The sequence below is a fragment of the Lynx rufus genome, unplaced genomic scaffold (assembly GCF_022079265.1).
Source record: "Lynx rufus isolate CCGP_SWC_20201006 ecotype Redwood Valley unplaced genomic scaffold, mLynRuf1.p SCAF_24, whole genome shotgun sequence".
NCBI classification, from domain to species: Eukaryota; Metazoa; Chordata; class Mammalia; order Carnivora; family Felidae; genus Lynx; species Lynx rufus.
In genome coordinates, this window is record NW_025814839.1 from 5,345,300 (window position 1) to 5,359,296 (window position 13,997).

The 13,997-nt window shown below is 53.2% G+C and overlaps 1 protein-coding gene across 4 annotated transcripts in view; it reads left to right on the forward strand.

The window, feature by feature from the left end:
• The first annotated feature begins 280 nt into the window (after positions 1-280).
• Positions 281-13,997, forward strand: part of TPCN1 (two pore segment channel 1) — a 62,341-nt gene continuing 48,624 nt past the window's right edge. The window contains exons 1-2 of one of the 4 annotated variants that reach the window (XM_047088088.1): positions 281-445; positions 3,451-3,687. In XM_047088088.1, the coding sequence (XP_046944044.1) occupies positions 3,576-3,687 (112 nt within the window). In that variant the 5' untranslated portion in view covers positions 281-445; positions 3,451-3,575. Of the gene's footprint in view, positions 446-3,446; positions 3,688-13,997 lie in introns of those variants that run through there. The other 3 variants (XM_047088089.1, XM_047088090.1, XM_047088091.1) reach the window with 3 other exon arrangements.

Genomic DNA, 13,997 nt, shown 5'->3' on the forward strand with positions numbered 1-13,997 from the left:
CTCTGACCCTCCGCCAATGAAAAGGCCCGCGACTCTCCCTGGGTTGGGCTGAATGAGGAAGGCGGGGGTGGGGTGGGTGGGGAAAGGGGCGGAGCTTCTTTGTCCCACCTCTTCCCAAGGAGGTGGGCAGGGGATCCTGCATCAGCAGCGGGCGAGAACTGGGGAAGGACGTGAAGCTTGCCCAATCAGAGCTCATCATGCTGCCTGGGTAGCCAATAGGCCGCGGCAAAGAGGTGGAATGGGGCGGGGCCGGGGGGTTGAAGGGACGGTAAGCGGCGGAGGAGAGAGCTGGCGCAGCTGCCGTGGTGGCAGCGGCTGAAGTGGCGGCGCCTGCGGCGGCTGCAACAGCTCCAGGCTCGGGGCTTTGGCGGCGGCGGCGGCGCCGGCGGGCTGGGCTGCGCGGTGCGGACCCCGGCGCGCGGTCCGGGTTGCTGGGGCGGCGCGTGTAAGAATCTGAGGGGTGCGAGCGATGGCCTGACGGAGAGGGCAGGGGCCAGGGGTCAGAGGGCATGGAGTAAGGGGTTGCGCCGCGCTCTGGGCTGTGGGAGGCGGGCAGGGAGGGCCCAGAGGGACTTCGGGAAGTCATCGCCGCGCTTTTCTCCCTCCAGCCCAGGCCGGTGCTTGGCGCCCCCTCTCCTCGCTCCCGGCTTCCTGGGGCGACCCCCAAGTTGGGGCCCGGACCAGAGCCGGGAGCACGTGGAGCTGGAGCCCGCATTCCTTGTCCCCCACCCGACCCCGCCATCTGCTCAGCTCCCTGGCGCCCTCAGGCGCCCCACCCGCAGGGTCTCGTGCCTGAGTCTGGATGGCTGCTGGCCCGCTTTCCTGGGACCTGTCCCCACGGATGACCCTTACTGGGTCCTCTATAGAGGGAGGAGCAGAGCCCGCCGAAGGAGCACTGGGCTGGGACTCAGGAGTCCTGCACTGTGTGACCTTGGGCCAGTCCCTGCTCCCCTCTGGGCCTCACTTTTCCCCTCTCTGCAAGACGATGGGCTGGAATTCAAATTGCTGGTCTGGTTCTGCCAGGAGGTAGATGGTAATGGTTGAGTGGGGTGGGCCCCCGCATTCAGCCTGAGATTGAGCTGTTGAAATCTGGGCTCTTACCACTTCCCTGCTTATAAAAGCCAGGTTAAATTAGCCCCTCTGAGCCCCAGTTTTCCCCATCTGTGAAGTGGGGATATTAGCTAAATAGGATTTCTCAACAGCAGCACTGTTGACATTGGAGCCACATATTTCTACGTTGTGGCAGGTCTCGCCGGTGCGTTGCAGGGTGGGTGTTTAGGAGCATCCCTGGCCTCTACCTACTAGCACCCCTCCCCCCTAGTTATGATAATCAGAAATGTCTCCGTATGTTACTGGTGTCCCCTGAGGGCCCAAATCACCCTGGTACAGAGCCACGGAACTAACATACCGCATGCATTGTTAGCAAGCAGTCATACATTAAACAGCTAAAATAAAAACCTCTTGCCATTATGGTAACAATGATGAAAAAAAATTTAGAAACCTCTTCTTGATGAGTTGAGAAGGTTGGTAGATCTTCTCACCTACAAAGTAAATGGCAGGGAGAGAATGAGAAAACGTTGATCACTGTCAAAGCTGCGCGAGGGATGCAAGGAAGTTCATTTACATATTCGGTCTATTTTCGAATATGTTTGAAAATACCTGTGGTGAAAAGTTAAACCGAAGAGAAAACAAATAAAACACACGCTGCTTAAGACTGCCCGAGTGGCGGCGGCGTCTCATCTGGGATTTCCTCCCTTGCGTCTCCACTGTTGAGGTTTCCAAGCAAAATTAGTCCCCGGGTTTGGGGGAAACTTAAAAAAGTCGCACAGGAAGTTGGCTGGGCAGAGCGCTCCGGGCTTAACAAATACAATGGCGCTCACTTTCACTGCCTAGTTTTAAGAAGATGTTGACGCCCAGGAACTTGCCCAGGGTTTTGCTGGTGGCGTGTGAAAGAAGCAAGTGGCCGGCTTGCCATTTAGTGGTTTAGTTTGGAGACAGACTTGATGGGGCCCAGAAGGCCTCGGCTTGAGGAAGGAACCTGCTGCTGTCTTTAAGTTCAAAGGTCTGCCGTCAGATCTGCTGAGTCTTTGTTTTTGGTCCCACTCAGCGGAAGCAGGCATGTGCATAAATAGGAAACCGCAACAGGCTAGTTCTGCGGGTTCTAAATGGGGAGTCCAGGATGAGCGCCATTTGCTGTGTGACTCGAGGTCATTTAAAAAAATGCTCGTCTCCTTCCTCCTGAAACACCTAAATCTGGGAGAATAATGCTTATATAAGAATGATATGGGCAAGTGTGGGTGATCTGGCACGCTGACTCTGCACGTCTTTGAAGCTAGGTGCTGTGTAAACACCGAGGCTGGATCTGGGAGAAATTGTAGTGTGGTGGCTAGGATAACCGGTCCGGAGCCAGACTTTGTAGTTCAAAGTTTGGCTTTTGAGCTGTGGGTTCTTGGTCAAGTCACTTAATGTCTCTGAGCCTGAAGTCTCTCATTCTGTAATGGGGGCTAGTAGGGGGGTTAATAACTTGCGGGGTTCCTGGGTGGCTCAGTCGGTTAAGCGTCCAGCTCTTGGTTTCGGCTCAGGACACGATCTCACCCTTTGTGAGTTCAAGCCCAGCTCTGCACTGACAGTGGGGAGCCTGCTTGGGATTCTCTCTCCCCTACCTGCCTCCCCCCTGCCCCCACCCCTACCCCGCTTGCTCTGTCTCTCTCTCAGAATAAATAAACTTAAAAAGAAAATCCTACTTACTGTTAATGAAGTTTCAATCAGCTTTACTTAAAAATTGCTAGAAAACCCCTGGTACATAGTAAATGCTCAATGAGTATTAACTACTATTATTTTAATGTTTTTTTTTTTTTTTGTTAAGTCGAAAATCTTCACAAAACACATAAACAAGGGTCAAAAGGGATGGAAGTGGTGGAACATATTAGCCATAATCTCAATCTCCAAACATAATTATGCTTAAATTTTCAGTATTTATTCTTACACAGTTCCCTGCCATACTTTAATGCTATTACTGTAATACTCTATTTATTTTTTATTTAAAAAAAGTTTTTTTTAATGTTTATTTATTTTTGAGAGAGAGAGAGGGAGCGGAGGAGGGGCAGAGAGAGAGAGAGACACAGAATCTGAAGCAGGCTCCAGGCTCTGAGCTGTTAGCACAGAGCCTGACGCGGGGCTCGAACCCACGAACCATGAGATCATGACCTGAGCTGAAGTCGGACGCTTAACCGACTGAGCCCCCCGGGCACCCCTGTAGTACCCTTTATTGAGCTAGAATTCACATACCATAAAAAAATCCACCATTTTAAAGGGTACAATTCCGTACTTTTTAGTACATTTGCATGGTTATGCAACCATTGCCACTGTCTGATTCCAGAATGTTTTCATCAGTGGTTGTATTTTAATAATTGTTTTTCTCTTTTTACCCCCCCTCCCCCCGAAACCTAGAAGATGCCTCTGATGGAGGAGTTTCTGGGAAGTACCTCTGGGCCAGTGGCTTTGAACGAGAGCTCAAAGCAGAGACTATTCAAAGCTCTGGACATCGCATCCTGAGGGCTGCCGGAGAAGAGAATATGGCTGTGAGTTTAGATGACGACGTTCCCCTCATCCTGACCTTGGATGAGGGTGGTGGTGCCCCACTAGCTCCCTCCAACGGCCTGGGCCAAGAGGAGCTGCCTCGCAGAAGTAAGACTGGCGGTGGGGGGGTGGGGGTGCCGGGGGAGGGGCACAGCTCTTCTGTTTCAGGGGGTGAGTTGTGGGCTTGGTGGTCTGGTAATAGATGCACCTATGCCAATGCCTGACCTTGCATTTGACCCCTGAGTTCTGACACAGAAAGTACTAGGAGACTGTGGGGTCCTAATCTTGCACCCCCAGGTTAGGGATTCTTCCAGGGAGGAGCCTCCCCTCCCGGGGCTCTCCGTTCCCTCAGTGCCTTACCCCCCTTGCACTTGAGGTACCCTGGCTTTGTTTGTGGATGCTCGGTGGGGACCTCAGGCAAATTGGCCCTTTGGCTAACTTCCCTGCCCCATTCCTTGTTAAAAAAAGAAACAGGGGCACCTGGATGGCTCAGTTGGTGAGGCATCCGACTCTTGATCTCAGCTCAGGTTTTGATCTCAGGGTTGTGAGTTCAAGCCCCGTATTGGGCTCCGTGCTGGGCGTGAAGCCTACTTAAAAAAGAAAAAAAAAAAAAAAAGGAAAAAGAAAAGCGAAAGACACCGATTTCAACCCTGGCGTCCTCTGTCCAACCCGAAACCTTTGGCAGGAAAGCAGAGTTGAGTGCTTCTCCACGTGGGTGCTCAGGCCCTTGCTGCTGCCCAGGACAAGCAGGGAGGGGGCGAGCATTTGTCGTGATCCATTGATTTGAGGGTTTGGGGTTTTGCTCTGTGTCTTCCTCTAAACCAGAGCCTGGCATGAAGTGAGCCCAAGAGAGGCGAGCTTTAAATTTTTTACATTTTAATTGTGTTTCTGGCAGAATGGGAGACCTTAAAAAGCTTCCTGGTCCTTGTCCCGGAGCCATTTCCCTCGCATGCTCAGGCCTGGCGTCCGGGAGAGCTTAAAATAAACTTTCGTTTTGTGGAGGGTCCTGAGATGTCAGGGGTCAGTGCTTTAGGAGCTCCTTACCAAATGGACGTGCTGCCCTCTGGCCATGCTCCTGAGCCAGGACAGAGGGCTGTTGCTGTCCTCCAGATCACATGGGAACACACTTGGGCCCCGGGAAAGACGAGCCTGGCCCTTCCGTCTCCTTTGTCCAGAGAGAACACAGTCAGGTTGCAGGGAGCTCAGCAGCGTCCCCTTGGAAATGATGAAGGACAGCATTGTTCCTGTGGCTGAGAGTACGATGGGAGGCCTGGCTCCCTGTAAACTGGCCTCTCCTTGCTTGGCAAATTCACTCCGCCCCCCCCCGCCCCCCCCATGGTAGATCTGGGTGGTCTAGGAAGGTTAGACTATCAATCTCTTCCCTAAGCGCCATTCAGGGCTGAGAAATCAGTGGCTCTGATTTCAGGCTCACTTCTTAGATGCCCTAGAGCTAGCAAGCTGAGTGTGAAAGCTCCTCTTATCTGTTATCTTAACTAAGATCCTTTGGTAGCGCAGGCACTATTCCTATTTTAAGGAGGAGGAGACCGTGAGTCAGAGAGGTGAAATAACATGCCCAGGGTCACACAGCCAAGCAAGTGGCTGAGGTCACATTTGAACCCAGGACTGTCTGACTCCCTTCCTCCTCCTTCTCCCTTTTTTCCTCTCCATCACAAGCCCTTGATAAATGCGAGTGCTGGCCCTTAGCATTTGTATATATTAATCTCATCAAGATGAGCATGTTGTCACTTTCCAGATTTACAGAGGAAGAAACAGCCTCAGAGAGGTTAAGTGACTTGTCCCAAGTCAGACAGCTAGTAAGCGGTAATGCCCCTCTGATACCTGCCCCTACACCCTGTGTGAGGTGCTTTGAAGAAAGTGATGTAAATGAACGTGACCTCGTCTCAGCTTGAAAGTACTCCCTAGCGAAGGGGTGGTCACGTCCGTGGCCAACAAGGGAATGGACCACAGGGGAGGGTGGTTGACATGCTAAGGGTGTGGATCATTCTGGAAATAGTCCAGCTCAGGATTCTAAATTGGAATCCTGGTCATTGTCGTGGGTGCCGCTTTTAAGTCCTTGCATAGTGTCAGCTGATGGCCGGGGGTGTTCGGCTCTCCTGCGGATCAGTGGGAAGAGCAACCTAGTTCTGTGTCAGGATCAGGTTTGGAACCAGTGACGGAGCTTGAGTGGGAAATAGGCCAAGTAGACAATAAAACCAACCTTGGATGGGCCACCGGCAAGGCTATTCTTTTTTTTTTTTTTTTTTAATGTTTATTTATATTTGAGAGAGAGAGAGCGCGACAGTGCTCCAGCAGGAGAGGGGCAGAGAGAGAGGGAGACACAGAATCGGAAGCGGGCTCCAGGCTCCGAGCGGTCAGCACAGAGCCTGTCGCGGGGCCTGAACCCAGGAGCTTCGAGATCATGACCTGAGCTGAAGTCGGACTGCCGACCGATGTAGCCACGCAGGCACCCCCTGGTGAGGCTATTCTTACCTTGGTGAAGTTGGTGGCTCCTTTTGGCTGTATAAGAAGAATGAAATATAGGGGCACCTGGGTGGCTTAGTTGGTTAAGCACCTGACTTTAGCTCAGGTCATGATCTCGCAGTTTGTGGGTTCAAGCCCCGTGTCAGGCTCTGTGCTGACAGCTGGGAGCCTGGAGCCTGCTTTGGATTCTGTCTTCCTCTCTTTCCGCCCCTCCCCACCCCCCCTTTCAAAAACAAATAATAAAACATTAAAAAAAAAAAAGGGGAAGGTCCAGGGAAAGTGTACTTTCTGTGCAGTGTATTGGTGCCTCAGTTTCCCCTCTCAGCCTCTTAGTAGATCATTTGCTCAAACCTCCAAGAGCTGGTGGGTGTAACCCACCAAGCCTCGCTGGCAAATCGGTCGGGCCTCTCTGAGGAAAGAAGAGATTTCAGAGGAGACCTGCTGCGCCTCAGTTCATGCCTTTGTTGTTTCATGCTTGGATTTTGGCATTGGCCTTCTCCCCAAAGTCCCCCGTCCCCGTGGTCTTGAACAGTCTGTCTGAACCACAAATCGGACCCGGTACTTTCCCGAGCTCGCAGCCCCCCAGGACCTTGCCGACCCCTATGGGATGCGGGCCAAACTCTTTAGCCAGCGCCCTCGGCCTTGTGTGCCCCGGTGCCTTCTTGCCTGAATGGTCCCATTTTCCTGCCTTTGCCACAGTGTCAGGCCGCTTCGGGCTCTGTGAAAGGCCCATGCGTCCTTCAGCCGCTCTGCCTTGCTGGTGACTCTGCCCAGCCTCTGGTTTGCTGCCATTGTTGCTTGCTTCCAGTTCTATCTTGGAGATCCTGCTGATACTCCCATCTCTTCGAAGCCTTCTCCGGACCTCCCCTTCCTGACAGGGCTAATCACTCACTGCCCTTTCCTGCTTTGGTGTCTAGATGAGGCTCCCACTATTGCAAGTAGCTTACTGCGTGGTAATGACTTGTTTAGCCATCTGATCACCTGCTGGGCCCTGCGTTCCGTACATCTTGGCATCACCCAGCTCGATGCCTACGGTACATAGGCACTCAACAGCTCATGGTGGAAATAAACCTAATTGGGTTTTCTGGGGCCTTGTCGCTAGCTCGTGGGAGTGGTGTCAGGGACCTGGTCAGAGGCGGGCGGTATCTCCCCCTGCCTTCTCTCCTAACCGGCACTCAGAGTCTCATTTTCCCCAGTACAGCCGATTGTCCTAGAGGCTCCCACCATCGACACCCAGTCCGTGGCTGATGTAAACCCTTTCGGTATTAAGGAGTTGGCAGGATTTAGACGGAGGCCTTCAGCGGAGTTGGCAGCTACGTGGGCATGAGCCACTGAGAACCAAGCCAGCTTTCTAAGGCCGTGAACCTTGTTCTGGAGGCCGGAAGGAAGTCCAACATCTCGTCCGCGGCAGGATCAGCTTTTCTCTGAGGCCCTTCTCCTTTACCTGCAGACAGCTGCCTTCTGACTGTGTCCTCACATGTTTGTCCCCGAGTCTGTGTGTCTGTGTCCTAATCTATTCTTACAAGGACACCAGTCAGATTGGCTTAAGGCCCAGCCATATGACCTCATTTTACCTTAATTACTGCTTTCAAAGCTCCGTCTCCAAACACAGCCACACTCTGGGGTCCTGGGGGTTAGTACTTCAACATAGGAATTTTAGGGGCACCTGGGTGGCTCAGTCGGTTGAGTGTCCGACTTCGGCTCGGGTCATGATCTCGCGTTTTGTGGGTTCGAGCCCCGCGTCGGGCTCCGCGCTGCCAGCTCAGAGCCTGGAGCCGGCTTCGGATTCTGTGTCTCCTTCTCTCTCCGCCCCTCCGCCGCTTGTGCTCTGTCTCTCTCTGTCTGTCAAAAATAAATAAATAAATAAATGTAAAAAACCAAAACACAACAAAAAAAAAATAGGAATTTTAGAGGGACACAGTTCAGCCTGTAACGCTCCTTTCCTTTTCCTTTCCTCCCCCCCATGCAGGAGCCTGGCTGTGCTGCCTGTGACCTTTGACCCTGTGCTAGGGATGGCCTATGCTGGAATATTATCCCTGCAGGGAATTGGAGGGTTGGGATTTTTTTCTCCCCTTTGTGGGCAAGAATGGATTTTATCCAAGATTCAGACATCTCTCTGGGCTATAAGAACGGCTGCCGAAATGCTAACGAATGACTCATAGGCAGAAGATGTCAGGTTGATAAAGGGGGCAGGTATAAGCAGAGGTATTTAAAGCCTGGAAATTAGGAATAACCTTGAGCATGGTCAGTGGGGCTGACGTGTGACAGCGTGGTTTAGAAATAGCTCATGGTCTGCATTGTGTATCAGGCAGCGGTCTAGGCCGCCATTAGACCGTAGAGGGTGAACGTTGTGGGCAATACAAAGGATTTTCCAAGGGAATTCTGGTCACACTCACCTTTTGCCTTCTCATTGCCTTTTAACCCAACAGCTGCCTAAGATGGGCCTGTACTCGCTGCTTTCTCTGGGTGTAAGAAGGATTAGGGTCTAGGGGAGGAGCTGACACACTTAGTCTCATGAGCTACTTTGGGGTTTGTTTGTTTTTTTTTTAAGTTTATTTATTTTAGCAATCTCTACACCCAACGTGGGGCTCGAACTCACGACCCTGAGATCAAGAGCGGCATGCTCTACTGACTGAGCCAGCCAGGCGCTCCTTCCTAGGCTACTTCGGTGCTGATGGCCCATGGTTTCCAGGTGACAGGCCACGCAGGGATAAGGCGTAAGGTGACAGAGCAGAGGAGCCCCGTCTTCCTCCGTCACCCTGATGCCTGGCACGCCATCAGGAGTTGCCTAACTCGGTGTGAGGTCTAGCAGCGTAGAGGACCACGGCTCCCCTGTCTCCGGGTGCACCCCCTTCCCCCCACCCACCACAGGGGCCAACATGTGGCACCCTTGGCTCCTTTTCCACAGTCTTCGTTCAGGCAAGGTGGGCCAGAGCTGTTGGCCTGGGGGCAGGTGGAGCCAGGATGAGCTGGGAAAGAGCAGTGGGGGCTGTCCGCCCGGGGATGATCACCCCCAAGGTGGGCTCTCCATCAACAGAAATCTGTGCCCACGGTTCTTTCCCTGACCAAGCATCTCCAGCATCTTGCCAAAAAGAGTGAATGCAGCCCAGAGGACCCGTGTAGCTTTCGTCACCCGTGATACCCCAGATGGTGGCCTGGTTAAGCACGTGGGCTCCGGAGAGTCAAGCTCCAGGCTTCCACTCCTACCTGAATAGGGATCTCAGCCTCTCTGAGCCTCAGTCTCCTCATCTGTGGAGTGGGCTCATGCTAGCATCTCCCAGGAGGGTTGCTGGGGGGCATTTGGTGAGATCACGTGTGTGCCGCCCGTGGTGAGTGTTCGGCTAGTCATAGGCAGGCGTTACCGTCGTGGCCAGAGACGGGGCTTCTTCTGTGGAATATAGGGGTCCTGAACCCAGGCCAGGATCTGAATCCTGTTTGCCTCGCTCCTGGCACAGCGGGTGGCCGCCGGCAAGCCAGGAAGCGGAGGCAGCATGGCAGCTGGAGACCGAGCAGCAATTAGATTTTCACGGCCTCCCAGGGAGCCTGGGCATTTGGCTTTCTTGGGGCCTCGCCGAGGCAGAATGCCGGGTGTCACCGGGCCGGCGGAGGCACCAATTAAAATGAGCAAGCGCCCGGCATGCTGGGTTGCAGCCATCTAACCCAGACTTGAAGACTTTTACTTCCTCAGCCCTCCCGGTCTTCGTGGGGGATCCTGTCTGTTGCCTCGGGCCCCCCTGCCATGAGATGCCATCTCTCCCCTCCGCCCGCAGAGAGCAGCCGCGTCGAAACGGCGCGGTGGCAGCTGGGTGCGAGCTGGAGAGCCCCGCTCTGTACCCATCGCCTTGGGGAGGTCTGAGTTCACGTTTGCTCCGGAGCTCCGTGAGCCAGAACCGTCAGCTTCTCAGCCTCCGAGTCGGGGAGGGCACCCGGGAGGGCTTAGATGGCTCACAGCAGCATGTCTCTGGTGGTTTCAGGGTGCGGTGCTCTCCCTGGGGCCACCTCCGAAGGGAACCCGGGCTCTTGAGAGGAAGCGCCGAGAGGGATGCCAGTCCCCAGACCGCCCCCATCCCATCTTTGCGTTCGGGGAGCCCACAAGGCAGCTCTCCGTTCTCCCTTTGCTGGGGTAAACTCCTTGATTTGGACATTTCTTTTTTTTTTTTTTTAATTTTTTTTTTTTCAATGTTTATTTATTTTTGGGACAGCGAGAGACAGAGCACGAACGGGGGAGGGGCAGAGAGAGGGAGACACAGAATCGGAAACAGGCTCCAGGCTCTGAGCCATCAGCCCAGAGCCCGACGCGGGGCTCGAACTCACGGATCGCGAGATCGTGACCTGGCTGAAGTCGGACGCTTAACCGACTGCGCCACCCAGGCGCCCCGATTTGGACATTTCTTAACTCCTTCCCTTCTGGTAACGGCTCTCGGGTATTGAGCCCCTCCCATGTGCCAGGCAGTGTCCAGGAGCACTCCGCTTGTGCTGGCCGTCACTGGGTGCTCCCAGCGCTTGCAGGATCCTCATCAACAGGAGAGCAAACTGATGCTCTTGGAGGTTGAAACATACCCGAGGTCATGCAGCCAAGAAGTGCCGGCGGCATCGAACACAGGTCTTCTGACTCCGGACTCAGGCTCTTAACTGATGTGCCACATGCCATGAAGTGAACTCTGCAAGAGGGAGCATGTTAGGCTGAATTCTCTTTCCCAAAAGGAAGCTGGTTTCTGTCTTTATCTTGTTTTTTGTTTTTTAACTTTTATTTCCTATAAGACATGGTATTCTAAATTGGAGTTTCATACCTGGAGCTCCTTCTCATAGCTGGGGCGCCTGGGTGGCTCAGTCGGTTAAGCGTCCGACTTCGGCTCAGGTCATGATCTCGCGGTCCGTGAGTTCAAGCCCCACGTCAGGCTCTGTGCGGACAGTTCAGAGCCTGGAGCCTGCTTCGGATTCTATGTCTCCCTCTCTCTCTCTGACCCTCTCCCGCTCACAGTGTCTCTCTCTGCCTCTCAAACATGAATAAAAAAATTAAAAAAAAATAGCCCAGCCGATGGGGTTTCATCGTACAAGTTGTATTGGATCATCACAGGGGACCGGAAAATGTGGGCAAGTGGAAAACCAGACCACAAAGGACACCCATGACTCTACCCCGTAGAAAACTGTGGCTTTCTCCTCCACGTTTGCTGTTCCTCAGCTCTTCCTGTGCACAGGCATTGGGCTCAATTTTACATCCTGGTGGTTGGGCTGAAATTGAGAACTTAGGAGTCAATATTGGGGAAGTAGGAAGGACAAAGGAAAGTCAGCTTTGGAGCATGAGACTCAATGAGACTCAGTGAGGAGGGCGATCCCCTTAGGTCACGGTTCCAGGGGCAGGGGACCCCACATCCGGCCCTCCCTGGAGAATGCTCCTTGGACTGGATAACTGAGTTAGGTCATTGGAATTTGGGCTCTCTTTGGCACTGGGGTCCCCCTTACCTTGTTTGCTCTTTGTGGGAAGGACTTATCTAGCTGTAAAAATGTGTGGTTCTTCCTCTTCTCGAACCTCATGAGGGTCTGGTTCAGCTGAATTGTCCTCCTAGGATAGGGCCTGAGAGCTCAGCTGGCCTGGAGCCCTGTAGGCCTGGGGCACGCTGGGGAGTGTGTGTGCTGCTGTGTAAAGGGCGGCTGCCCCTTTACTCTGGTCACTCACTGCCACGCACGATCACAGGCAGGTTGTTACCACATTTTCCAGTGTTGCAGGAGAAGTCCAAACCTACATTTTTAATCGGAAGTCTTATGATTTCCATTTTTATTATTTAAAAAAACCTTTTTTTAGTGTTTATTTTTGTGAGAGAGAAACAGAGTGAGCACGGGAGAGGGGCAGAGAGAGAGGGAGACGCAGAATCCGAAGCAAGGCTCCAGGCTCTGAGCTGTCAGCACAGAGTCCGACGCGGGGCTGGAACTCACAAGCCATGAGATCGTGACGAGCTGAAGTCAGATGTGTAACTGACTGAACCATCCAGGCGCCCTGGAAGTCTTCTGATTTTTAAATATTGGTAACTCGTTCTTATTTCGTAAACACAGCCGGCCGAATACAATCTGGTCGCTGGGCTGCTGCTTTATGACGTCTGAGCTGGAACACACGAATTCAGCCTTGGCTTTGTGTTCAGAACAAAGTACTTCAAAATAAGGAAACAGTATAAAACCGACCAAGGAACTACGGCCCATGAAGTATTCTTGACCTTTGGGTGGCATTCAGTGGGAATTGGAAAGGCCCTGGGGATTTCGCTCTCTGCTTCCATGTGATTTGCCTAAAGAAAGCCCAGATTTCATCCATCTGTGGAATGGAGGCCGGAGCTTGGGGGCGGACGTGCCAGGCCGGGCACATATGGATGAGAGGGCAGAGCAGGTGGGCGCATCTCCTACAAACCCCTTTGTCTTCCTCTTCTGTTTATACTTTCCTCCCTCTGGGTTGTAGTTCTTGGAACTCTCGGCTGGGGGGCCCATTTTCCTTTCTTTCTCTTCATTTGCATTCTGTCCAACTTTAAGACCATCTTCTCTGTTCTTAGCTATTTGATCCAAACTGGGGCTGGGAATTTTTTTTTTTTTTTTGGCTTTGACTTTGAGATGTATAATAAAGATTCAGGCCGGTGTTAGAAATTAGAAAAAAAAAAAAAAAGTAACAGTGAAGGGGCGTCTGGGTGGCTCAGTTGTTTTAAGTTTCCAACTTCAGCTCAGGTCACGATCTCACGGTTCGTGGGTTCGAGCCCCGCGTCGGGCTCTGGGCTGACCGCTCGGAGCCCGGCGCCTGCTTCGGATTCTGTGTCTCCCTCTCTCTCTCTGCCCCTTCCCCCGCTCATGCTCTGTCTTTCTCTTCTCTCTCAAAAGTAAATATTAAAAAATAAATAACAGTTGAATAGCTAGTGTAAGAGCGGCAGGGGGGGAGGACCGTTCCAGAGGAAGGGAACAGGGGGCAGAGGCCCAGACGTGTCAGAGTGGGTGCGTATGGGAGGTGCTTGGGCTGGAGGGTGGGGAGGACAGACTGTCTCCAGATCTTACAGGGTCTCTCCCCGCCCACCTCAGGAGTTGGGGCCTCATCCTGGGTGATGGAGAAGCCCGAGAGGGTGCTTCTGGCGGGGGAGTGACGCGGTCACATTTCAGGGGTGTTGTCGGAGAATTCACTCAGGCCGCCCTGTAGAGAGTGGCTGGAGCTGGGTGTGGAGACTGGCTAACATGGTGACAGCCCAGAGACACGGTGGGACCTGTTTTGTTCAGCCTGAATGGTTTCCAGAGGTGGTGTGATCAAGCAGCCATTATGCTTGGTCACAGAATGAGCACACAGCCTCTGTGGCCTCACACACCCTGGCTTCCTGGGTTTGTTACCTGCCTGGGGCCTATAGGTGTTTGGTTTTGTTGCCTTTGGAGTAAATTTCGGTGGTAGGTTACCGCGGCAGCGACACCGTGGCAGGAGTCAAGAGAGCAAATGACAGCGGAGAGTCATCTAGGGGAGTAGCAGACGGGCCTGTGGCCAGGTGGCATTTGGGGACAGGTGGCATCGGGGATGCTGGGGAGACGGGCAGGGGCCGTGGCGCGGGCAGAGGGAAGGATGTGTGCAGACCAGAGGCCAGCACGCTAGGGGCGCGTCGGATGTGGGCCGTAGTTAAGCGTATAGGCTCTCGGGGGCACCTGGGTGGCTTAGTCGGTTGAGCGTCCGACTTAGGGTCAGGTCATGACCTCACTGTTCGTGGGTTCAAGCCCCGCGTCAGGCTCTGTGCTGACAGCTTGCTCAGAGCCTGGAGGCTGCTTCGGATTCTGTGTCTCGTTCTCTCTCTGCCCCTCCCCGGCTCGTGCTGTCTCTTTCTGTCTCTCAAAGATAAATAAATGTTAAAAAAAAAAGAAAAAAAGAGTATAGGCTCTCAAACCACCTGAGTTTGAATGGGCTCTGCTGTTTACGGCCGTGGGTTAAACGA